The 27849-nt window shown below is 38.9% G+C and overlaps 1 protein-coding gene across 1 annotated transcript; it reads right to left on the bottom strand.

The window, feature by feature from the left end:
• Window positions 1-12912: 12912 nt before the first annotated feature.
• On the bottom strand, window positions 12913-27257 carry dmrt2b (doublesex and mab-3 related transcription factor 2b). The gene is made up of 4 exons (XM_061883661.1): window positions 26896-27257; window positions 26433-26816; window positions 23720-23828; window positions 12913-15473 (listed from the first exon to the last, which is right to left on the bottom strand). The coding sequence occupies exons 2-4, from the start codon at window positions 26814-26816 to the stop codon at window positions 14671-14673; spliced, it is 1296 nt and encodes a 431-aa protein (XP_061739645.1). The 5' UTR covers window positions 26896-27257; the 3' UTR covers window positions 12913-14670.
• Window positions 27258-27849: the final 592 nt, after the last annotated feature.

Genomic DNA, 27849 nt, shown 5'->3' on the forward strand with positions numbered 1-27849 from the left:
ATCCATGTGCAGTTCTCGTTCCGTTCCAAGTAAGTTTTCTCGTTATTTATGCCACAGTGCAAGTTTTTGTTTTATGTTCATAGTTTTGCCTTAGTGCGAGTTTTGTTTTCACAGCCAAGTTTTTGCACCGCCATTGTACGCGCTTTTTGTTTGCCTTTTTTAGTGCAGTTATAGTGTTAAAATAAAAGATGTCTTTACCTTCATGCTATCTCGGGTCCAAGTTCACTTGCATCTCGGAAAAACAACCACCCCTTAGTCCATAGTCGTGACACTTGAAGACAACCAGATGGCAATCCATGCGAGTTCAAGGGAGAACATGCAACTTCACACATAAAGGCAAGAGTCAAACTTGTAACCTTCTTCCTGCCAGGCAACAGTGCAAGCCACGACCCTGCTGGGCTGTGAAAGAATCCCAGCAATTAACACTATTGGTAGAATATGAAGCATTAATGTTGCGATATGCAAGGCAGTCATTATGTTGAGTGTGCAACTTACCAATGCACCATGGCCAGGGAGCAGATGTATATCGATGGCGACAAGCGAACATGAAACAGCTTGACAGAAGTGCAAATTTAATGGACTTTCAGTCATATGTAAAACATTTTTTAAGTTTTTATGCAGGATTTCAAACAGAGGTCGGGTCAGCCTCTCCAGCACCATAGTGTTTTCCACAGGGAGAGAAAACTCATGAGACGGAGGGAAAGTGCAGACTCGTGGTCTGCTTGGGTTTCTAATATTGCAGAGGCAGTTCTTCGGTGGCCAAGTGGCATCATGGGATGGTAACTAGATCGCAACGCAGCTGCAGCCACGGGCACCCTCGGTTGTCCCGAAGGCTGCTGGAACGATGACAGGGCAGCTGCACACATGTGCAAGCACACACACTCACGCTGTGTATGGCAAATGGTGGAAACCAAAAAAAAAACAAAAATGGTACAGGATGGAGCTAAGTGGAGCGGTGGGGGACAGAACTCGACCCTGCCTGTTTCAATGATGTTTTTAAAGCTGTGAAGTTTGGACTGCACCCATTTCGGGCTTTGTTACACAGAGGTCTGTCCTTTCAAACGAGAGCTTGGGTTTATTATTCTGGTGTATGAGGGGTGTTGGTGGTCAGCAAGGAAAACCAACTACAGTAAATTAGGTTCCGAGGCATGCTCGGTGCTTGTTCTCTATTAGAACCACATTGTTCCGATGAGCTTTGATGACCATGTCTATGAATTTATGAAGCATGTTGCTTTAGAACAGGGGTGTAAAAACGTACGGCCCGCGAGATAAATGGTAAATGGGTTATACATGTTTAGCGCTTTTATACCTTCAAGGCAGTGGTCCCCAACCTTTTTGTATCCGCGGACCGGTCAATGCTTAATAATTTGTCCCGCGGCCCGGGGGCGGGGGGAGGGGGGGGGGATCCTTTTTTTTTTGTTTTTTTTTCTTTGTAATGAAAAAGGGCCGTTTTTGTCATGAAAAGGGGGGGGTTTTGTGGTTGGTGCACTAATTGTAACTGTATATCACTAATTGTAACTGTATATTGTGTTTTTTATGTTGATTCAATAAAAAGATAAAAAAAGTAAAACAATATAAATATATATTTTTTAAAATAAAAATGAATAAAAAATTCTACTGCGGCCAGGTACCAATCGGGCCGCGGCCCGGTGGTTGGGGACCAATGCCTTCAAGGTACTCAAAGCACTTTGACACTATTTCCACATTCACCCATGAACGCAAACATTCACACACTGATGGTGGGAGCTGCCTTGCAAGGCCATAACCACGACCCATCAGGAGCAAGGGTGAAGTATCTTGCTCAAGGACACAACGGACGTGACGAGGTTGGTAGAATGTGGGGATTGAACCAGGAACCCTCAGGTTGCTGGCATGGCCACTCTCCCAACCGCACCACACCGTGGCGGGATGAGCCGAATTTTGGAATGAAAGAAACTGCTGTTCTAAATGTGTCCACTAGATGTCGCAATAGCAATTTTTGGTATCTTTGTAGATTATGCTACATTTGTAAGGAAAAATAAACCACAAAATGAGCAAACTACATAAATAACGTCATGTAATTTGATGTTATTTTTTTTTTATCTTGATGGGTATATATTAACACCAATGAGCTGACTGATGAACATTATCACATCATTTATTCAAAAAGTATAAATAACGACATACAAAAATAGAATACTAATAACCGCAACATGTAAGTGTAAAAAAACCCCAACAACATTATGATCTGTACATTTTTAGAATGTGTGTCCTATTTTTGAACAAAAAAAAAAACAATCAGATGTTGTCTTTATTTTTAAGTTCTCACGCAATGATTTTACCAGTCCGGCCCACTTGGGAGTAGATTTTTCGCCATGTGGCCCCCGATCTAAAATGAGTTTGACACCTCTGCTTTAGACTACATGATATATACGTGTATAATATGTGGTTTGAGTGTCACTATTGATCCAAACACTCCAAAATGTTGACATTCCTATTAAAAGGGAACATCACTTTTTTTATTTTTTATTTTATTTTGCCAATCAGTCACAATCATAATGTAAGGCAAACACATATGGTTTTCTTTTTTCATGCATTCCTAACTTGTAAATAAATGCTGGGGAAAGTCTACTTTTAAAGGCCTACTGAAATGAGATTTTCTTATTTAAACGGGGATAGCAGGTCCATTCTATGTGTCATACTTGATCATTCCGCGATATTGCCATATTTTTGCTGAAAGGATTTAGTAGAGAACATCGATGATAAAGTTCACAACTTTTGGTCGCTAATAAAAAGCCTTGCCTTTACCAGAAGTAGCAGAAGATGTGCGTGTGACTTCATGGGTTGTAGGGCTCCTGACATCCTCACATTGTTTATAATGTGAGCCTCCAGCAGCCAGAGCTATTCGGACCAAGAAAGCGACAATTTCCCCATTAATTTGAGCGAGGATGAAACAGAGTGAAGAACAAAAAAAACAAAACAAAAAAAAAGGCGACGGCTCCAGGCGGCAGCAGTGTGAGCGTTTCAGATGTAATTAGACACATTTACTAGGATAATTCTGGAAGATCCCTTATCTGCTCATTGTTTTAATAGTGTTTTAGTGAGATTGTAAAGTCGGATGGCTACGGTGAACGCCAGTGTGTCTGAGAGAAGCCGAGGAGCCAAGATCACAGCTAACTTTTTGAGCTGCAGGAGGAGGTTGAATAATCCACTGAAGAGCCGACTTAATATCACAATTTTCCCATCCAAAAACTGGCTGGTTGACGTAGAGAAACATGTTCACTTGACCTCTCTGTGTTAAAGCTTCACAACAAACAAAGAAGCTCGTAAGGACCAATTGAGTAGCCCGCTGGCTTTTCCAAAAAATAGCTCAAATAGCAGCACTTACCAGTGAGCTGCTTCTAGTTTTTAAATTGTATTTATTTACTAGCAAACTGGTCTCGCTTCGCATGACATTTTTAATTCTAAGAGAGACAAAACTCAAATAGAATTTGAAAATCCAAGAAAATATTTTAAGACTTTGTCTTCACTTGGTTAAATAAATAAATTTATTTTTTTTACTTTGCTTCTTATAACTTTCAGAAAGACAATTTTAGATAAAAAATACAACATTAAAAATGATTGTAGGATTTTTAAACACATTTACCTTTTTTACCTTTTAAATTTCTTCCTCTTCTTTCCTGACAATTAAAATCAATGTTCAAGTATTTTTTTTTTATTGTAAAGAATAATAAAGAATAATAAATACATTTTAGTTTGATTCTTCATTTTAGCTTCTGTTTTTTCGACGAATAATATTTGTGAAATGTTTCTTCAAACTTATTATGATTAAAATTCAAAAAAATTATTCTGGCAAATCTATAAAATCTGTAGAATCCAATTTAATTCTTATTTCAAAGTCTTTTGATTTTCTTTTAAAATTTTTGTTCTGGAAAATCTAGAAGAAATAATGATTTGTCTTTGTTAGAAATATAGCTTGGTCCAATTTGTTATATATTCTAACAAAGGGCAGATGGGATTTTAACCTATTTAAAACAAAATTAATCTTAATCAGGAAAAATTACGAGTATGATGTTCCATAAATTCTTCTCTTCATTTTTTTCGGTTAAATTTAGAATTTTAAAGAGTTGAAATTGAAGATAAACTATGTTTCAAAATTTAATTTTCATTTTTTTCCCGTTTTCTCCTCTTTTAAACCGTTCAATAAAATGTTTTTTAATCATTTATTCCCTACAAAAAACCTTCCGTAAAAGAAACAATTTTTACGATGGAATGACAGACAGAAATACCCTTTTTTTTATATAAAGATATATAGATTTTTTTATTAAAGGTAAATTGAACAAATTGGCTATTTCTAGCAATTTATTTAAGTGTGTATCAAACTGGTAGCCCTTCGCATTAATCAGTACCCAAGAAGTAGCTCTTGCTTTCAAAAAGGTTGGTGACCCCTGGTCTAGAGGGTGGTGTCGCCAGGCTGACTGTCTGGCAACTACAGGCTTAAATAGTGCTGTGATTATTGACAGGTGCATGAGTCCAAACAAATGAGCCAGGTGAAACTAATGGTTGTCATGGAAACTAAAACAAACCAGGGTGTGCAAAAACAGGAACTAATTGAGTCAAAAACAAAACAGAACATAACTAAACAGAACATGATAACGAAGACATGACAATATGGTCGTTGTTTTATGAAGGTATCAAATTAAATGTCTATCTAATGAAATATTGTTCAGCCTTGGCATGTGTCCGCACTTTACTAAGCGTCATTGGAATATTTCTATGTCTGGAACGTGTAATAGAATTGTATGAATTCAAGTGAATGCATACTAAACAAAACACCTAAACGGTAATTTTGTACAGCAATTTGGTCGAAACCGTGACCTTTATTTGAAATGATTAACATCAACAGGATCTCAACCTCAAACTTTAGTGATTTCATGCAATAAATACACAGTACATACATCAAAATGGTATTAAAGGCCTACTGAAACCCACTACTACCGACCACGCAGTCTGATAGTTTATATATCAATGATGAAATATTAACATTGCAACACATGCCAATACGGCCCGTTTAGTTCACTAAATTGCAATTTTAAATTTCCCGTGGAGTTTATTGTTGAAAACGTCGCGGAATGATGACGGACTGTAAGGTAATATTAGCGCTGCACGACTCGCGGCTAAAAGTTGTCTGCTTTGACCGCATAATTACACAGTATTTTGGACATCTGTGTTGCTGAATCTTTTGTAATTTGCTCAATTAATAATGGAGAAGTCAAAGTAGAAAGATGGAGTTAGGAAGCTTTAGCCTTTAGCCACACAAACACACGGTGATTCCATGTTTAAAATTCCCGGAGGTGAAACTTTACTATGGATCAGAGCGGTCAAGCGAACATGGATCCCTACCAAATGTCAACCAGCAGTTTTCGGTGAGAAAATTGTAGTGAAAAGTCGCCTCTTACCGGAGATCAGCTGAGCTTGCGCCGTCCATACAGCTGCCTTCGACTTCCCTCTGACACTGGCCTCAAGACACCCGTGGACACACCCCTCCGACTATCAGGTACTATTAAACTCACTAAAACACTAGCAACACAATAGAAATATAAGGGATTTCCCAGAATTATCCTAGTAAATGTGTCTAAAAACATCTGAATCTGTCCCAATGCAATCGCCTTTTTTTTTAAACTTGATTTTTTTTTTTTTTTCTAGTCCTTCGCTATCAACATCCTCAAACACGAGTCTTTCATCCTCGCTCAAATTAATGGGGAAATTGTCGTTTTCCCGGTGCGAATAGCTCTTACTGCAGGTGGCTCCCATTTAAAACAATGTGAATATGTGTGGAGCCCTGCAACTCGTGACGTCACGCGCACATACTTCCGGTAAAGGCAGGGCTTTTCTATTAGCGACCAAAAGTTGCGAACTTTATCGTCGATGTTCTCTACTAAATCCTTTCAGCAAAAATATGGCAATATCGCGAAATAAAAAAATCTCATTTCAGTGGGCCTTTAATGTCGTCCAGTTTGATATCTCAAAGACTGATGCACACACACACACACACACACACACACCCACACACACACACACACACACACACACACACACACACACACGCACACACACACACACACACACACACACGCACACACGCACACACGCACACACGTACACACGCCCACCCACCTCTGTAATGTAACGTTACACCAATGTTTCTTATCCATGCTTGGCTACCAGACACCAAAGAGCATGCTCGGCATGCACAGCTTGACACAGGAGAACCTAAAGTGTAAAAAGTTGGCAGACGCATCAAACACTTGCTGCTAAACTTATATACTAAATGTTGCAGATAGTTTGATGGAATGATCAGAGGAAATACTGCCGCGAGCGTAATGATATCGTCCATCAGCGGACTAACGACAGCGGTCTTCCAAAAAGGGAACGGAAAGTACTTTCATTCACCAAATCCAGACACTTTGTTACTGTTTCTCTTTCTTCGGATACCCTTTTTGTTCCATATCTTGTAATGTTTACAGCTTTGTTATGGTAAATGGTAAATGGGTTGTACTTGTATAGTGCTTTTTTACCCCTTTTTAAAGGAGCCCAAAACGCTTTGACAGTATTTTCCACATTCACCCATTCACACACACATTCACACACTGATGGCGGGAGCTGCCATGCAAGGTGCTCACCAGGACCCATCAAGAGCAAGGGTGAAGTGTCTTGCCCAAGGACACAATGGACGTGACTAGGATGGTAGAAGGCTGGGGATTGAACCAATAACCCTCAGACTGCTGGCACATTCACTCTACCAACTTCGCCACGCCACATATTGATGATGTTCTGTTGAACACGTAATTAGTCAACTTAGTCGATATAATTGACCATAAAAATTAGTCGACGACATTTTTTTCAAGATAACATGGTTTTATGGTCAAGGTTTTATCTATTTTTGATTCACTGTTGGAAACACCTTGTTGTTTTGACTGTGATTCTGGTACCTTTCAGATTTGTTACCAATTTCCAATACCTGGTAATCGATACCGGTGCTAAACGGTACCAATTTTCAATACGTTTGAGGGTTCATGTTTTGTTAAATGTTAATTTGTTCAATAAGTAAAACTAGTTTTTTATTTAACATTTATCAGTGAACTGACAGTGATAATTATGCAGACCAGTTGTTGTATTTCATCTCCATAGGAATGGAACGCAGCATCTGATATTTTATCACAAAGATTGTTCACCTAAATGGAGAACAACAGTGGCCCAAATATTGAACAAATGTAAACAATACCCAACCCTACTCTTATTGCGCCTCATCCATGTAAATTTGTGAAAAGGGATGCCACAGCAAATCTGTTCTTCCATGGACAGGGTTAAATTACTCCAGGTAAGGTGGCAACTACAGTATTTCCTTGAATTGCCGCAGGGCATATAGTATGCGCCTGCCTTGAATTACTGCCGGGTCAAACCTCCCAAAATAATAAGCGCATGCTTAGTATTACCACCTGGTCAAACTTGTGACGTCACCAGTGACACTTCCCCTGTTATCATTTTCAAAATGGAGGAGGCTGATTTCAATACCGGTCATTTGAAATGGTCATGATCCACGTCTTGGATCATGGCATATTCTTGGTTTTGGTTCTGTTTGATATCACATTCGGTCTAGTGTTTGTCTCCCTCAGTTCTTTGTGGCACTTCCTGGTTTATTTCTGTTGTCCTAGCAACGCATTTGTGTCACCTGCCTTCCGTGTGATCACGCACACCTGCCTCCTGATTTATGTCCCTATATATGCCCGCCTTTGTTTGACATTCAGTCTTGGACTCTTGCTTGCTACACGCAACAGCTGACGCCACTCTTCCAACATTGTGGTAAATCTATGTTTGTATACTTGTTAGCTTATATGCTATTTTGTTTGTTTATGTCCCTAGCTTCCACGCTAGCGCCCTTTGTTCTTTCTAGCTCCCCAGCTTGTTCTGTTGGTTTTTGGTTAGTGCCTTTGTGCAAGTGTTTTTGTTCTTAGTTTGTTTTATTATATAAATAAATTCTTATCCCTACCCTCACGCTGTGTTCCATCTTCCGCTGCACCCACGAGAGAACAACTCGTCACCACAATGCCACCGAGACATCACAGAAATCGCATAAAGGTAAGAATATTAAGAGCTATTCAGTAGGATTTAAGGTCCAAGCTTACATCACACTCAAATTTTTACAGCATACCTTTGGTAAGTGCCAGAGTGAGAAGAGGTTTTAAGATAATTAGCGCATGCTTACTTTTACCACATGCCCTTGGTAAGCGCAGGTGTGAGAAGAGGTTTTAAATTAATTAGCGCCCTGGCGGCAATTCAAGGAAATACGGTTGTCATAAAAAGAGAAAAGTTGCGGGACTTGAGGTGGGCGACGAAACTTAGGTGAAAGACACGGGTGAGGGTGCACAAACATGCTTCAACTTGTTGAAAAGGCTTTGTCAGTACCATAACCTTCACTCAGTGTCCATTTCTTCTCTACTGGCCGACAAAGGAACGTATGTAGACTGGTATTGGCAAATGGAAATCTTTCAGTCCATGGCACAGTTCTATCCAGAATAAACGTGAGAGACACTCTCTATTAAATCATCTCTTAGGGCAGGCAGCAACAATACATGATTGCGACTTTCCACTTGTTTGCGGGAAAGAAAATTGATCTACGTCCTTTAGGTTGTTTTTCACAGACGTCATTATCCTTCCTTTGTGATTGACGTTAATCTTTTAAATCAGGGTGAAAATGAAAACGTGTGCTTGCAGTAAAGAAAGATATGCTACATCTTTTGACAAACGTCTCTATTGAAAACGCAACACAATCGCACAAAGTCAACGCTTTCAAAGCCCAATCTTTCTTTGCTGCGATCGGCCCTCAGCTCGTCTGCGGGGAGATAGACTGAATAGCATTCCGATGAGCCGGCAGATACGCGCAAACAAAGAGAATGTTATCACCTGTGTTGACGCCACCAGGTCCAGAGTTGTTAACCATATCTGACCTCCATCTCTGCCAGATTACACAGCAGCACAGGGGAAAAAAAGAGGTGAGGGAAAAGTAAAAAGTGGATATCCATCAAATGCATCTTCAAACAAAATCTACTTGCACCAGGTACAGTGTACACAAAAAAAGGACAATGTTGCCATGGTAACGCTGATTCGCTCCCATCTTTTGGGAACATTTACCATTTACCATTGATGTTTGTGTCTATGCTCATTCAATTACATGTGAATTGGTACATTTTGTCCTCGGACCATATTTTTCGGATCATAAGGCGCACCAGATTATGATGCACACGGTCTATTTAGGTTTATTTTCTTTCAAGAGGCCCACCTGATTAAAATTTGCATTAAAGGGGTCATATTATGATTTCTTTCTGTCAAAGTTTGTAGGTGTCGAACTCAAAGATGCAGAGATGGAGGCAGGCATTGGATAGGAAAAAATGGTTCTAATTAAACACTAAGCCAAAAACAAACAAAGGGTTCAAACAAAAAGCGCGCACGTTGGCGGATAACAAACACAAGGCCTAGCGTGGAAGCTAACATGTATCTAGCAGGAAACAGAAGTCGTACTTGTAAAATGAAAGAACAAACTGGAAGCAGAGAACAAAAAACAGTGAGCTACAAACATCAACCAAATATAGCTGACCGCTATTCTGCAAAGACACGACAAGGTACAACATGACAGGAGAGATAACACATCACAAGAGTGACAAGAATTGTCATCGACAAATCAATAATCCAGCACTGACTGGAGGAACAAAGCAGGTAAAATAGGAGCTGGCTGATTGACATCAGGTGTGGCCAGGTGCCAATCAGCCACAGCTGAGGGGAAAGAAAGCACTCAGGGAGACAAACACAAAGCTGAACCAAAATAAGAGTGCTGACAGGAACTAAGGACAGGAAATACCAAACACACAGAGGAGAAACTACAGTAAAACACAAACAAACTGTCAGTGGCAAGCCTGACACTTTCTTTATTTAAAACACTTCCCTGTGGTCTACATAACATGAAAAAATAACGTTTTCAAACCACTTTCTGACCATCTCTTTAGGATGCGCCATTCTGTGGGTGGTCCTATTAACGTGCTTCCACTTTGACGGCGTCTTTTCCCCATCGTCTTGGTTTTAGTTTTTGAACGCTTTCGTTTGAGTCTACTGTCAGATATAAGTTAGAACTGTACGCTACAATGGCGGACGCGTGCACATTTTTGGAACTAATGCAGATCCCAAATACACAAAAGCAAGTACCAATATGTTAGAAAAGTTAACAAAATACTAGTTCATGTCTCCTAATAGCTGCCATTTTTGAGTCCTTATACACACACGATAATACCCGTATGATTAAGTACATAACATGAAAAAAGATCATTTTTAAACCTCTTTCCAACCATCTCTTCAGGATGCGCTGTTCCGTGGGTGGTCTTATTTACGTGCTTCCACTTTGACGCCGTCTTTTCCCCATCGTCTTGGTTTTAGTTTTGAGCGCTTCTGTTTGAGTCTACTGACAGATATAAGTTAAAACTAGAGATGTCCGATAATATCACACTGCCGTTATTATCGACCAATAAATGCTTTAAAATATGATATTGGAAATTATCGGTATCGGTTTCAAAAAGTAAAATTTATGACTTCTTAAAATGCCTCAGAACAGAGTGGTACACGGCCCAATCACATAAAATCTATGGCTTTTCACACACAGAAGTGAATGAAAGGTATACTTGGTCAACAGCCATACAAGTCACGCTGATGGTGGCCATATAAAAAACTTTAACACTGTTACAAAAACGCGCCACCCTGTGAACCCACACCAAACAAGAATGACAAACACAAACTCCAGCCTATCTTGCCGATTGTATTGTACCATATGTCCCGGCAAGAAATCTGCGTTCAAAAGACTCCGGCTTATTAGTGATTCCTAGAGCCCAAAAAAAGTCTGCGGGCTATAGAGCGTTTTCCGTTCGGGCTCCAGTACTCTGGAATGCCCTCCCGGTAACAGTGCGAGATGCTACCTCAGTAGAAGCATTTAAGTCTCACCTTAAAACTCATCTGTATACTCTAACCTTTAAATAGACCTCCTTTTTAGACCAGTTTATCTGCCGCTTCTTTTCTTTTTTCTCCTATGTCCCCCCCTCCCTTGTGGAGGGGGTCCGGTCCGATGACCATGGATGAAGTACTGGCTCTCCAGAGTCGAGACCCAGGATGGACCGCTTGTCGGGACCCAGGATGGACCGCTCGCCTGTGTATCGGTTGGGGACATCTCTACGCTGCTGATCCGCCTCCACTTGAGATGGTTTCCTGTGGACGGGACTCTCGCTGCTGTCTTGGATCCGCTTGAACTGAACTCTCGCGGCTGTGTTGGAGCCACTATGGATTGAACTTTCACAGTATCATGTTAGACCCGCTCGACATCCATTGCTTTCGGTCCCCTAGAGGCAAAAAATAATGCACTTTGTGACTTCAATAATAAATAGGGCAATGCTATGTTGGCATTTTTTTCCATAACTTGAGTTGATTTATTTTGGAAAACCTTGTTACATTGTTTAATGCATCTAGCGGGGCATCACAACAAAATAAGCTATAATAATGTGTGTATATATTGGTATCAGTTGATATCGGAATCGGTAATTAAGAGTTGGACAATATCGGAATATCGGATATCGGCAAAAAAGCCATTATCGGACATCTATGGTTAGAATTGTACGATACTTCATTTTAGAAATGGCAAAAGTGGAGGATGAATGCCCCTCAATAAGGGGTTGGAGAAAAAGAGGAAGCTTATTGACAATGGCACAGAATACAATGGCAGACGCGTGCAAATTTTTGGAACTTATGCAAATCCCAAATACACAAAAACAAGTACCAATATGTAAGAAAAGTTAACAAAATACTAGTTCATGTGTCCTAATAGCTGCCTTATACATACACCCTAATACCTGTTTGATGAATCACAGCATGTCTGACTACGATAGCCATAATGTTCCGCGTACGTTAAGCGGTGCGGCTTCGTAGCTGTACTGGTGCTAAAATATTTTGACAGATTTTTGAGCACTGTGTAATGTTCTGTATTCTCAATACAATGAAATAATTTTGGTCTTGCTTGCTTACTGGTTCTTACTAACATCATTGATTGAACAGGCGTCAACCTGCAGTCCACACGTATCTCTTGTGTGTGACTGCTATCCACTGATCACACTCATCATTGCACAATATATCACAACCAGAATAAGCACAACTAGATGTAATACATATATTAGATGCACCGGGTTCCAAGGCACAATGTCCATTTTTGAAAAAATCAAAGGATTTTAAGTGCCCCTTATAGTCCAAAAAAATATGGTTGTCTCTTGTTTTCAGTCAGTTTTGTTGAAGCATTTTTATTGTCGAGCTGTCAAAAATAACGAGTTAACTCGTGATGAATCACAGAAGTTTTTTGCATTAAACATGAATATACACAGATTATCACACAATATATTTTGACTGTAGATGCTCCTTCACCTGAACCACGGATGGTTACCTGAAATAGGGTGTGTGTGGTTGTAAGATTAGTGATCAGGTCAATCAGTGCAAATACGAGTGAGGAGACTCCCACTGGTGCACTCGCTAGTAGATGTCCTTCAGAATAAAACACTGACTGGTGCTTTAAAAAAAAAAAAACTATTGCCAGAATTTAAACAAATGACGTGCGTGATGTGCGTTCAATTAAACCATTTTTAAAAATATTTCTGGATGACATTGTGACAATTATGTTGCATTTGTGTCCAAATATTTGGGTCTTTTTAAGTCAATTTAAATCAAGCAACCTGTAGTTGTTCATGAATAACCCACATTTAAAAGTTAGATTAATCAACTTTTTTAAAATGCATCACAGCACAACACAGATTATTGGTGAAAGAAAGCATAATGAATGAAAGGCCAAACAGTACATTTATTTGTAAAGTATTTAATGGCTCCATATAGGTCAAAGTGTTACAGTACATTGAAACTCTGAAAACAAAGAGACATAAGAATATACATTGACAATATGAAACATGATGGTAAAATAGCTAAACCTGAGCAATATGTTTTACAGTATCATTGTTATATATATATATATATATATATATATATATATATATATATATATATATATTGTATGAACCTGAATTGACATTTAACATTTACGTAGACCCCCGACTTAAATAGTTGAAAAACTTATTTGGGTGTTACCATTTAGTGGTCAATTGTACGGAATATGTACTGTACTGTGCAATCTACTAATAAAAGTTTTAATCTTATATTAATCTTCATATGTCTTACTTGTTTCTTATTCTTTATCTATACGCATGGTTCTTACTATTTTAGGGACGGCGTGGCGCAGTGGGAGAGTGGCCGTGCGCAACCCGAGGGTCCCTGGTTCAATTCCCACCTAGTACCAACCTCGTCACGTCCGTTGTGTCCTGAGCAAGACACTTCACCCTTGCTCCTGATGGGTGCTGGTTGGCGCCTTGCATGGCAGCTCCCTCCATCAGTGTGTGAATGTGTGTGTGAATGACTAGATGTGGAAGTAATGTCAAAGCGCTTTGAGTACCTTGAAGGTAGAAAAGCGCTATACAAGTACAACCCATTTATTTATTTATTTATTTTACATATATCGATAATCAAGGGTACAACTTTATGGTACTTTAGTGTGTGTAATCTTTTTTTTTTATTTAACGTTTAAAAATGAGCTGATTATCATAACTGTGTTGTAATATCTTGTAAATACATTTCTGAGTCTCATTTGCAGGTATTTTATAGTTTACTTTGCATGCAGTTACAATTCCAAGACATTAGATGGCAGCAGTGGTTAGACTACGGTATGTTGCCTAGTAGGACATAGTCTTTGTCACGAATGTGCCAGTTCAGTCTTATATTATGCCCTATGAAGTGTTTGTAATGTATTTATTACACACTTGCTGTTTGATTGTAATACGCATCTTAGTTGTAAATTTCATTATCATATTTGGGGTAATCGCATGTAAAATTGCTAATGGTAAATAGTAGCATGTGAACAGAGCCTTACTTTGTTTGAGCATTTTCTATCAGGCATACTTGCTTTGTTGACATGAAAAAGTTACCAACACCAAAACCTCTGAGTGTTGCTTGAGTAATTGTTAACTCGCCAAGTGTTTGAGCCGGTGTTGAGTCTGCATCCAGACGTGACGTCAAGGTGAACAAAGGTATTGAAATATGGCACCATTTGATTTTATGTACATTTTACGGGTTTTGATTGATGCCTTTAAAAGTACCAAATTTGTTTCCCATTCCTAAGCATAACACAGGTTTCCATGTACCATCATTACAAAGTACCTTCGGTTTTCACAAGACTATTGGAGGGTTGCGGCATGGACCAAGGACAACCCTTTATTACATGTGGGTAGAAATCTTTTACTCTGAGTAATGTGGTTTTGACATTTTCCTCAAATCGGTGAATGATGCATGCTTCTTCAAGGCATAAGTAGGAGGTAAGTTCTCATGGAATAACACTTAACTCTGATTCCAATAAGGATTAGTTTATCTTCCTGGTCTGGACTCTACTGTGTGCCGTTCTCGTGTTAAAGGAAACAAGAGCTTGTCAGTGAAATACATGTTAGCATTTTTGTTTGTATAGTCCATATGTCAAAGCGAACTCTGCACATAAACAAATCCCAGCACTTTGGCTTGTCAGGCTCTCAGCAGAGCCTCAACGGAGAAAGGTAGTGGCTTCACAGCTGGAGTCCTGGCTGAGCTGCCATGAGGGCTCTTCCCAGAGTCTTCACGGGGAAGTGCCAGGGTGGCAGGAGTGCCGGCACACCAGCCTCTAGCTGTCAGCGCTAACGGATCAAAGGTCCTGCTGAAGGCTCTGACATTTGGCAAGTCCAGGATCTTCTGATCTGATACGAAAATAGAGCATGTGACATTTGAGTCTTGAATTTCTGCTGGTTTTGAGTGAGCTTTGACAAGGTCACGACCCGACAAAGTCCTGCCATGGTGTTTGAGACTGAGTAGTGAAGGCGAAGGTATCAGCTCTGAAGGCTCTTTCTTCTCACAGCTATTCCAGGCATTCGTATCCCCACTTTGACCTGAGCCTTTGGAGATCTGGAAGTTGCCACAGTCGGTTTCTATGCTCTTAAAATGGAAGCACTGATAGAAGTGGAAATCACAGTCATGCAGAGGCTTAAATTGTTCACACACATGGCTGCCTGATCCTGCAGATGAGGTGGCTTTGTTGAACAAATGCAAGCTCGGAGTGACGGGTGTAAGCAGTGGATGAAGCCTGGGAAGGAAGGTCGAGTAGGACAAAGAAATGTCATTCTGGAGTTCTCTATGATGGATCTCTCGCTGCAGCATCACGTTCTCCAGCTCCTTGTCAGCGAAAGCTCGTCTCTTTCTCATACGGGCGCTGACGGAGGGACATGTGAAGTGGGTGTGGTCATGCCAAGTGTGCTGTGAGTGACAGGAAGTGTCATCCTCTGGTGGTCTCAGCCCTGCATAAAACACATTCTCGGGTTACATTTTTATGTGCTTTCAACAATTTTAGGTCAGAGTTGTGACGTGTTCTAGATGCCCTGCAACGGTATTTCATGAGAACTGGTATCAGAATGTAAAAATCTGGTAACACCACCAAATTGTTGTCACGTGTACAGGCAACCTTTTCAAGAGTGATGACATCGCTGGTTAAGGTGAAGGGATTAGGGCAGACCTGGGCAAATTAAGGCCCGCGGGCCCACATACGGCCCGTTAAGCTTTTCAATCTGGCCCGCCGGACATTCCCAAATATTTTTTTTTTAGATCTGTAAGATGGAAAATGGAGCTGCCATTATGATGTGCAGTGATGTTTTCAAATGACCGTAAGTCTTGAACCGTACAAAGTATTTCAATGGTTGGTATCTGCGCTTTTGGATGATGTACCAGTTACTATGGTCATCTAATTAGTTACTAGGATAATTTAATTAGTTACTATGGTCATCTAATTAGTTACTATGGTAATTTAATTAGTTACTATGGTCATCTAATTAGTTACTATGGTAATCGACGTCACAGCAGCTCAGACGAGGCACCAAGCAGTGTGGGTGGGAAGCGTTTCCATAGACGCGGAAGGAGATTTTCACAACAAAGTTGTAAAGCTTAGTGATATAGCAGATTGTAGGTGGGTTTGTTTTGTACCCTTCGCGTTCATATTTCACTGTTTGTTGCATTTTTGTTGCATTTCACTTGATTGTAAAATATGTCGATCGAAACGGGGTTCGACATTCATATTTTGTCAATATTCAGTGTTTTATCGTTCATAGAAAATAAAATTCCATTACGTTTTTTAAAGCGGTCTGTCATAAAGTGTTTACCATTCAATCAGACATTGTGAGGTTTTGTATAGTGTTCCTAAAAATAGATAAACCGGCCCCCAGACACATTTTTTTTTTCACTAAATGTGGCCCCCAAGTCAAAATAATTGACCAGGCCTTGATTAGGGTCATGTTCAGTGGCCCTGTGGTTACAGTGACCACCCTGTGACCTGTAGGTCGAGTCATACCAAAGACTATAAAAATGGGACCCATTACTTCCCTGCTTGGCACTCACCATCAAGGTTTGGAATTGGGGGTTATATCACCAAATGATCCCCGAGCACGGCCACCGCTGCTGCTCATTGCTCCCCTCACCTCCCAGAGGGATGGGTCAAATGCAGAGGGTAATTACACCACACCTAGTGTGTGTGTGATTATCAGTGGTATTTTTGCTTAACTTTAATGGTCAGCGTCACATAACCACAAGAACAGGAACAACTCACCGTCAACATTCTCCTGATATTTTCTTGTCTCTGTCTCCTAATCGAATGTGACTTGCAGAAGTAATTCTACTCTGTCAATAATCAAGACAAAAAGAGTCAAGTTTCTTCTTGTCTTTGGTGTGTAGCCCAAGATGACATACTTTATCCACATTTGGTCTTTCTTCTTTTATAGTTTTGGTGTGTTTGTTGCCAGGGCACCTTAACCTAAAGCAAGGCCCCGAAAAGAAGCTTTGGACCATGTTCACAATGCAGGTCAATTCTGTTTTTTTTGTTATCTGTGACATATATCTGATTGTTTCATGTTAATGTGAACAGCACAATTCAGATTTTTCGAAATCCGACACACATTTCTTTTATGCGTAGATTGAAATATATACACATATACACACAAATGCTTTAAAATGTGATATCAGAAATGATCGGGATCGGTTTCAAAAAGAAAATTGAATGACTTCTTAAAACACCGCTTTACGGAGTGGTACACAGACATACGGTACAGAGCGCCAATAAACCTAAAAGGCACTGCCTTTGTTAGAAATATAGTTTGGTCCAATTTGGTATATATTCTAAAAAAATGCAGATTGGATTTTAACCTATTTAAAACATGTCATCAACATTCTAAAATTAATCTTAATCAGGAAAAATTACTAATGATGCTCCATAAATTATCTTTTAAATTTTTTCCAAAAGATTCGAATTAGCTAGTCTTTCTCTTCTTTTTTTCGGTTGAATTTTAAATTTTAAAGGTTCGAAATTGAATATAAACTATGTTTCAAAATTTTATTTTCATTTTATTCCTGTTTTATACTCTTTTAAACCATTCAATTAAGTGTTTTTTTTCATCATTTATTCTCTACAAAAAATCTTCCGTAAAAGGAAAAAAAATGCACGACGGAATGACAGACAGAAATATATTTATTTATTAAAGGTAAATTGAGCAAATTGGCTATTTCTGGCAATTTATTTAAGTGTGTATCAAACTTGTAGCCCTTCGCATTAATCAGTACCCAAGAAGTAGCTCTTGGTTTCAAAAAAGTTGGTGACCCCTGTTCTAGAGATAGGGATCCCTCGGGAAGAGCTGGACAAAGTGGCTGGGAAGAGGGAAGTCTGGGCTTCTCTGCTTAGGCTGCAGCCCACGCGACCGGACCTCGGAAAAGCGAAAGAAAATGGAAGGATGGATGGATATTCGCCAAAATAAATATAAATGGGTTGCATCGTAATTAATAATGTACTCTAATTGACTGCAATCACGTTTATCAGATTATACGTCTGTACGGATCCGTACGGTTTTTAAATAAATACTCTATTCTTAGTTGTTTGTTTTGTTGTTATGTATGTAATATTTTACATGACATTGTGTATTAACTAAAGATTACAAAAACATAACTACCGTAAGGCAAGTTGACAGGAAGATACGTAGTTTTCATGCATGCTTGGATGAATCAAGTTTTCCGGTTCCGATTGCAGTCCAAATGAACAGGTCTTGTCCATCCGACCAACATGTCTTTAAAATGCGACAAACATCATTATTCTTCACCAAACCATTTATTCATATATTCACCAAATTTTCGTGAGATCGACAGGCGGATTAGTGCGTTGTCTTCAGCAATGCGGACGCTGTATTGATCCAATGTGGTGAAGAAGGAGCTGAGCCGGAAGGCAATGCTCTCAATTTACGGGTCGATCTATATTCCCATTCTCACCTATGGTCATGAGTTTTGGGTTATGATTGAAAGGACAAAATCACGGGTACAAGCAGTGGAAATGAGTTTCCTCCGCCGTGTGGCGGGTTTCTCCCTTTGAGATAGGGTGAGAAGCTCTGTCATCCGGGAGGAACTCAGAGTCACCGCTGCTCCTCCACATTGAGAAGAGCCAGATGAGGTGGTTCGGGCATCTGGTCAAGATGCTACCCGAAAGCCTCCCTAGGGAGGTGTTTAGGGCACGTCCAACCGGCAGGAGGCCACAGGGAAGACCCAGGACACGTTGGGAAGACTATGTCTCCCAGCTGGCCTGGGAACGCCTAGGGTTCCCCCGGGAAGAGCTAGACGAAGTGGCTGGGGAAAGGGAAGTCTGGGCTTCTCTGCTTAGGCTGCAGCCCCCGCGACCCAACCTCGGATAACCGGAAGAAAATGGATTGATGGATAGATAGTCACCAAAATAAATATGAATGGGTTTCATTGTAATTAATAATGTAATCTAATTAGATAAAGCATATAAATCAAGTTAATCACTACACTAACTTTAGAACTGTCTAAGGGAAAAATATGGTGACTTGTAGTTAAAACTTTAAAGAAGAAACAGTTTATTTCTTAATTTTTTAGTCCATATTGTGTGCAACTGTGAGAGTGTTTGTATGCTGATCACTTTTAAACAGGTACGTTCAAACGGGAACAGCGATCACAATGATTTAAGTCTATATGTTAACTTAATGCCAAATTGAAGAGGGAAGGTTGCCAAACATGATAAACATGTAAAAAATACAGCAGATCTACAACCTGTGATAAATCTTGATTTTCGGGAAAAATCGCCAATACACACACACACACACATAGCCACAACTACTCTTTTTTTTCGCCACACAGCATAGCGCTGATTATAACATAACTGCAATATTTGGGGGGGGGGGGTTCTTTTTTTTTTTTTCTGGCATCAGGGTGGATCTACTAAAGTTTTATTTTCATCAACTCCAATGTAAACAGCTTACACAATGTACGTATCTGCGCCAGAGCGTACACGTCATTCCCAGTCCTTCAACAAATGCTAATTCTTCGAAATCAAAGTACATATGAATAGGACAGGCCAAAAAGTTGGGCACACCTTCTCATTCAATGTGTTTTCTCCAATTTTCACGACTATTTACATTGTAGATTGTCACTGAAGGCATCAAAACTATGAATGAACACATGTGGAGTTATGTACTTAACAAAAAAAAGTAAAATACCTGAAAATATATTTTATATTCTAGTTTCTTGAAAATAGCCACCCTTTGCTCTGATTACTGCTTTGCACACTCTTAACATTCTCTCTATGAGCGTGAAGAGGTAGTCACCTAAAATGGCTTTTACTACACAGATGCCTTCAGTGACAATCTACAATGTAAATAGTCATGAAAATAAAGAAAATACATTGAAATGAGGTGTGTCCAAACTTTTATATATATATATATGTATATATATATATATATATATATATATATATATATATATATATATATATATATATATATATATATATATATATACGTGTGTATGCGTGTAAATATGACAGCAACAAAGGTCGTCTTGCATAAAAAGATGTAGGATTTACTGTTGCCATCCGGTGCTCGGATCTTCACAGATTATTGTTTTGTTTCCATTTTTGTATCACTCTCCGTCCGACTCCTTAGTTCCTGTTTAGTCTGTCACCATGGTTACATATTATTTTCACCTGCCCTTGCTTTCGACGCACACCTGTTTCTATTTTGATTACTGCCTTATATAAGCCTGCCCCTTTTCGTTGTTTGCTTTCATGCATCTGACAAAGACTCTCTTTCCATACACACTAGCTATCGCGCTGCGTTTTGTTTATTATAGCTCTCATGCTAATGGTTTGTTTTCCCTTTTTCGTGCCCTTGTGCCAAGTTTAGTTTATCTGTTCTTATTCCTAGTTTCCATGATAGCGCCATTTGTTTGCCTTTGCTGCTTAGCACCATTGTTTTTGTTTCTAGCCTGTTTTGAGTTATTAAATCTTTATTTCTTAGCTCAAGCTGTGTTTTTGCTCGACGCATCCCTGGAAGAACATATCCGGCATCGTTATGCCACATAGTCTTCACATTTACAATATCATCAGAAACGATCAAAGACACGTCAGTTTGTTAAAGGATTAATTACAACAAGCTTTAGTTAACAGCCTGAACAATAACCCATTGACACACACCATCACTACAATATGAAGTATAAACAAAACACTGGATATTGAGAGTAAATGAACCACCCCTATCCTGTTATCTGCCGACCTTAAAGTTTTGTAATCAATCAGAAATATCAGTCAGCTAAAATGAGTTAAACATGTGTGTTGAAAGTGTTGTGCTTGTTACCTATCAAGCTTTGTAAGGGATTTAAAATGGGTGTCATTTTGAATTGTGTGTGGTGTGTAGACATGTTTTATATTATCCACATAATTCAGTGGGAAAGTTGTGTGGTTTTGCACCTATTGTAATTTTCTGAGTGGGTTTTTGATTCATCAAACCATTGGGTGGTATTGGATGTTTTAATGGTACCTATGTCATGATTCTATGTGTCATGATCCGTGATCCGGATTATGTTTTTGTTATGTTCTGTTAGTTTTAGACTCCATTAGTTCCTGTTTTTGTGCACCCTTGTTTGTTTTAGTTACCATGGCGACTTATTAATTTCACCTGCCTCTGGTGCTCGGGACATGCACCTGCTCTAATCAAGAGACCATTATTTAAGCTTGTCTTTGCCAGTCAGTCGTCCTGGCATCATTGCTTGTTTCATGCGATACCATAGTTCAAGTTGTTCGATTCATGCCGTGTCCAGGTAAGCGTTAATTGTTTCATGCCACAGTAAGTCTTGTTTGTTTCATGCCATAGTCCATGTTAAGTGTTTAGCTTCTATGTTTCCTGCGTCAAATTATTTTGTTCGTTAGCTTCTCGAGTGAACGGCACGCTTTTCTTTTGTTTGGTTCCGGTTTTTGTGATGTGTAGGATCAATTGAGAAAATATATTCCTAACTGCAAGTCTTGTCCGGAATAGTCCGATTGCATCCCGGGAGAACAAACCTCGCAGTAAGCTGCAAAAACCCCGCTATGACACTATGCACTTTGACTAGGTATAAGTGTCACAGTGGATGGTTAACAGTACTGGAATACATCTTGATAACATTGCATATAGTTCAAACTTATTGTCGACAAATACAATCTCTGAGATGTTCAGCTGCCCGGATTTTAGAAACTAAAGTGGCCCAAAGTTTGGGGACCCCTGCTTTACATAAAACGTAATACACACAAAGCCGATCACCTCTACCAGTCAGGCGTTTTTTTTTTTCTTTTTTTATTTGTGTGAAACAATTTTGATACTATTTCTCTTGACAGTTTGTTTTGGATTATTAAGACAGCATGATAAACAAATTGTTTAGTAATTTATTTTCAATGCCTGTAGAGTGGACTATGCCCTGTTTGATATTTTATCTGTCATGGACTAAAGCCACATTTAGACAAGTTTGCTAAGGCGATTAAAATGATAACATTTCACATAAAGCACTCTGTCATTTATCATATTGACATTTTACAAGCGATTTTTCCTTCTCGACCGTGTCTCACATATCAAAGGCTTTGCGGCGAGTTTTAATAAAAAAAAACTCTTGATGACCGTTCCACCAGCTGTAACCCACTTTCTTCCTGGGCCGACATAATTTAAACTACAACTTAATGGAACATGCACACACACACACACACACACACACACACACACACACACACACACACACACACACACACACACACACACACACGCACACACAAACCTCTCTCTAAATCTGAAACCCACTACTACCGACCACGCAGTCTGACAGTTTATACATCAATGATGAAATATTAACATTGCAACACATGCCAATACGGCCTTTTTAGTTTACTAAATTGCAATTTTAAATTTCCCGCAAAGTTTCCTGTGGAAAACATCGCGGAATGATGACGCTTATGTTGATGCGTGCTTGTGACGTTATTGGTTGTAGCGGACATTTTATCCCAGCACCACTCAAGGCTAAAAGTCGTCCGATTTAATCGTATAATTACACAGTGTTTTGGATATCTGTGTTGCTGAATTTTTTGCAATTTTTTTCAATTAATAAAGAGACTATAAAGAAGAATGCTGTTGGTGGAAAGCTGTGTATTGCAGCTGCCTTTAGCAACCAAAACACAGCCGGTGTTTCTTTGTTGGTTGTGAAGCTTTAATATGGAACAGAGCGGTCAAGCGAACATGTTTCTCCACCACATGTCGACCGGCAGGTTTCGGTGAGAAAATTGTGGTAATAAGTCGGCTCTTACCGGAGACATGAGCGGAGCTTGTGTCGTTCTTCCTGCAGCAGCTATCAAAGAGACAGCTGCGACTTTCTTGGCTCCTCCATGGCTTCCATCAGAGAAACTGGCGGTCACCACATCCCCCGACTTTCAGGTATGACTTTATAATCTCACTAAAACACTAGTAACACAATAAGCAGATAAGGGATTTTCCAAAATTATCCTAGTAAATGTGTCTAATTATATATGAATTGCTCACACTGCCGTCACCTTTTTTTTTCTTTCTAGTTCTTCACTCTAACTTTCCTCATCCACAAATTGTTCATCCTCGCTCAAATTAATGGGGAAATCGTCGCTTTGTGAGGATGTGAGGAGCCCTACAACCCGTGACGTCACGCGCACATCGTCTGCTACTTCCGGTACAGGCAATCTTTTTTATTAGCGAACTTTATCGTGGATGTTCGCTACTAAATCCTTTCAGCAAAAATATGGCAATATCGCGAAATGATCAAGTATGACACATAGAATGGACCTGCTATCCCCGTTTGAATAAGAAAATCTCATTTCAGTAGGCCTTTAAGCTTGTGCTTGTGTCTGTTCACATATTTGTGTGTGTAGTATACACACATGTAACACACTGTTTTTACTCAGTGATGACTTTTTAATTGATCTGACACAAGTTTGTATGATATTTCATTCAACCTGCAAAAAAAGAAAAAGACCTTCAAGCGTTCCTGCGTGGACCTGGCCTTAGTTAGAAGTGGTTTAGTGATGTGCAGTTATGCTTAAACGTCTGCGGTCTGGGAGTACAAATGCATCTCTTGACACTCTTTACTGTACATCTTGGTATTTTTTTTGAGTCACCATGGCAACAGCCTTAATTTGAACACTTCTACACAAATGAGAGAGGTGGTTTGGATTCAACTTTACCCTGCAGGAGGCTCTTGGTCTGCAGCATGTGTTCCTCTTCCGCCTCAGCAGTCATGCGAGGAAACGGCGTTCTCTGCATTTGAGACGCACACTTGGCGCTCCTCTTACCCTGAGCGACACAAGCACAGACGCAATATTACCGTCACTGATACTGAAATGGAATTCATATATTGTAACTGGGGCTTACGTTAGGTTCCTTGCATATAGGAATAGTGTAAGTTATGTTATAAACTGTAAAGTTTATTTGCCAATAACAAAATAAACGATATGCCTTATTATGCATGTTAAAAATCAGTTATTTGACCAAACTCATGTTCTCTTTAGTTGCAATGACAAACTTAGAAAAAAATATTGTTTTATAATGTATATGAATTATACAACAAACGATATAAAACTAATATGCAACATAAACATCAGACATAAAAAAAAAGAAAAATAACCCTACTGGCAAATATAAAAAGAAAACCTGATTCAAGTGATCTATATTGTAATTTACCAGGATCTCATAGCATTTAACTGTAATTTTTCACAATAAAATACTGTAAGCAAAATGCATTGCAACATTACCATGACTTTAAAAATTACTATACTCGTATATGTCACAGCAAATAACCACAGTATTTCACGGTAAAATAGTGCAATCATAGTAATATCACAGCACAAAAGATTGCTCTAAGTCCACACTGGTTTTCTCTTAAGAGGTTCCTTAGATTATATTGCAGCAGCTCTCATGTACAGTAGAGAGCAATTTGCAATAAAATTCCACATGTAAAAGTACACCATACAGATGTATTTTCATTGTAATTAACTATAAAATTGCAACCATGACGTTACAACATTTAGTTGTAACATTTACTGTAAAATCACAGTTCAAATCAAATTACTGTAAATGTTACTGTGAAAGTGAGGCAATTATTAGCCAAATCATTTTGCTAACACTTTATTTTAAGGAACACATATTCACCATTAATTAGTTGCTTATTAACATGCAAATTATTAACATATTGGGTCTTACTTAGTCATTATTAAGTACTTATTAATGCCTTATTCTGCATGGCCTTATTATACAACCAGTAAGCCATTAACTAAGAGTCTTCCCTCAATAACCTCGGAATTATTGCTTATTAGTACTAAGTAAGGAAGTTGTTGTATATGAATTAGAATCTCTATACGCTTTGCTTAGTATGGACTTTATAAGGTGGTAGTACACCAAGATTAGTTATTCTACCTTTAATACCACTTAATGAATATGGTCTGTTCTCACATAACAAAACACACAACTACAAATGTTAATAGTGTCCGAATAACTCTGAATTAAGTCTTTGCGGATTTAACACCTGGGGATAGGTTGATTGGCAACACTAAATTGGCCCTAGTGTTTGAATGTGAGTGTGAATGTTGCCTGTCTATCTGTGTTGGCCCTGTGATGAGGTGGCGACTTGTCCAGGGTGTACCCCACCTTCTGCCCGATTGTAGCTGAGATAGGCGCCAGCGCCCTCCGCGACCCCAAAAGGGAATAAGCGGTAGAAAAATGGATGGATGGATGGATTTACAATGAAAATATTTCTTACAATACCAATCGGTGAATTTAAACAGTAATGATGATACTCTTTATATGAGTTTTATACAGGATATACTTGTTACATAGCGGAATCATATATACAGCAGCTATTGATGGAAAAACATAAATTCAAGTATTTATACTATTTATATTCTACACCCGCACACAACTAGGTATCAAAATCACTGCCATAACATATATTATAATAAACAAATTTGATCGACACATCCGGAACAGTATGTTTAATAATGCACTTACTTACTCGAGTGGTTCTCAAATGGGGGTACTTGAAGGTATTCCAAGGGGTACGTGAGATTTTAAAAAAATATTCTAAAAATAGCAAATATTCAAAAGTCCTTTATAAATATATTTATTGAATAATACTTCAACAAAACATGAATGTAGTTTAATAAACTGTGAAAAGAAATGCAACAATGCAATATTCAGTGTCGACAGCTAGATTTTTTGTGGACTTGTTCCATAAATATTGATGTTAAAGATTTCCTTTTTTTGTGAATAAATGTTTAGAATTAAGTTCATGAATCCAGATGGATCTCTATTACAATCCCCAAAGAGGGCACTTTAAGTTGATGATTGTGTAGAAATCTGTATTTATAATTGAATCACTTGTTTTTTTTCAACAAGTTTTTAGTTATTTTTATATCTTTTTTTCCAAATAGTTTGAGAAAGACTACTACAAATGAGCAATATTTTGCACTGTTATACAATTTAATAAATCAGAAACTGATGACATAGTGCTGTATTTCACTTATTTATCTCTTTTTTTCAACCAAAAAATGCTTTGCTCTGATTAGGGGGTACTTGAATTAAAAAAAATGTTCACAGGGGGTACATCACTGAAAAAAGATTAAAAACCACTGACTTACTCTATCAACAATAATTAACATATTTGTTCAATAAATACCTTCAATATCTATGTTGTGCAGATGCTGATGTTGTGTTTTGTATGAAAAGCACGTTGACCTCTATGCTCCTGAGGACCAGCGTCCTCTACAGTGGACATTTGTGTTAAACATAACAATGCTGTTTGTTTCATAAAACAGGATATTGCCGTGTGTGTGCATGTAGCTGAAAATAATAAGTTCACTGCAAGTCATTTTTTTCTAATAAGAGCTCCAAGGGATCACTGACCTGAGATGTCATCGCCCCCCTGACCTCCGCGGCCTGCTGCCGCCTGAGCGCGACCTGTGCAGCCATGACGCGCTGCCGCTGCACCACCAGCTGGCAGCAGGCACAGCCGCAGTCCCTCCAGCGGCACAAACGTTTGTGGCCTTTCAAGCACGAAACCACGCCGTGGTTCCGGCAGCGGGCGCATTTAGGACTCCGGGTCATCTTGAGGGGCTTCTCCTGATGCGAGGGTTTATCCTCTCCACCGCGCCCGGAGGTCAGCACCGGACTGCCGTGCGCTTCCGAGCATCCATCGGTCGTCGTCACGCCAGAAAACTCCTCAGATTTGGCCGCATCAAGTTTGTGTGAAGTTTCCAGCTGCAGGCTTCTTTCCAAATGAGTGGACATCTATGACATGCACAGCACAGCAAAGGACTTACTTGTTTTTAACATGAAACTTTTTATACACAAGACTTTGTAAACCTACCAGTAAAGCATTGTCAAATAACAGAATTCTTCATATAGCAGAAAAAAAACAGGTTTCTTGCACAACAGAGCTACTTTTGGACCAGAGATGATTTCAATAAAAAAAAAAAAAATCCTGTCCCCCTCCAGAGATAGTGTGATCCTTACGCTTGATGCTCGACTCCAAGTGAGCACCAAGACCTGTGTCTGCTGGACCCGACCTGCAACTGGAACAGTGTTTCAGGGTGGAAACTTTGCAGCCTACCGCCAGACGTTTGAAATGTTAAGCCCCTCTCAGCTGCTATCTGATGCGCCTTCTAAAAACAAGAGAGCCACACTGTTTCCAAGTCCTGGCCGCAGCTCCTTGAGCAAATATTTAGGGGAGCCCACCTGCGAGAAAAAGTCTATTCAAGCGCTGAATCTTAAAGCCCCCTGCCCATCTTGGAATTTGTCTCAACTTGTAAAGATTGGAGACGAGCCACATTTTTACAATAACTGCTGGCAACATATCGAATTGAATGATAAAACTACAGCAGTCTCTGTAATGTCTTTAAAATACCGCTTTTCAAATGAGGATATTTGCAAGCACCCACAGGCTAGATAAATACCTTTCATGTGTGTAATATATATATGTATATATATATATATATATATATATATATATATATATATATATATATATATATATATACATACATATATAGATATATATACACATACATACATGTAATATATACATACAGACATGTAATATATATATATACATATATATATATATATACATACATATATATATATATACACATACATACATGTAATATATCCATACATACATGTAATATATATATACATACATGTAATATATATATATATATATATATATATATATATATATATATATATATATGTATGTGTGTGTTAACACTTTAGTACAAGGAATATCTTCTAGGTAAAAAAAATACTTAATTTAGAACTA

This window comes from Nerophis ophidion, linkage group LG22, assembly GCF_033978795.1.
Source record: "Nerophis ophidion isolate RoL-2023_Sa linkage group LG22, RoL_Noph_v1.0, whole genome shotgun sequence".
In the NCBI taxonomy this organism is placed as follows: domain Eukaryota; kingdom Metazoa; phylum Chordata; class Actinopteri; order Syngnathiformes; family Syngnathidae; genus Nerophis; species Nerophis ophidion.

What these genes read in the sequence shown, in the direction of transcription:
- dmrt2b (XM_061883661.1), bottom strand. Translation starts at nt 26,816, where the DNA reads ATGTCCACTCATTTGGAAAGAAGCCTGCAGCTGGAAACTTCACACAAA. An exon ending in GGGGGGCGATGACATCTCAG is followed by an intron (nt 23,829 to 26,432) that starts GTCAGTGATCCC and finishes TGTGTCGCTCAG; the next exon opens with GGTAAGAGGAGCGCCAAGTG. An exon ending in GACCAAGAGCCTCCTGCAGG is followed by an intron (nt 15,474 to 23,719) that starts GTAAAGTTGAAT and finishes TGTTTTATGCAG; the next exon opens with GGCTGAGACCACCAGAGGAT.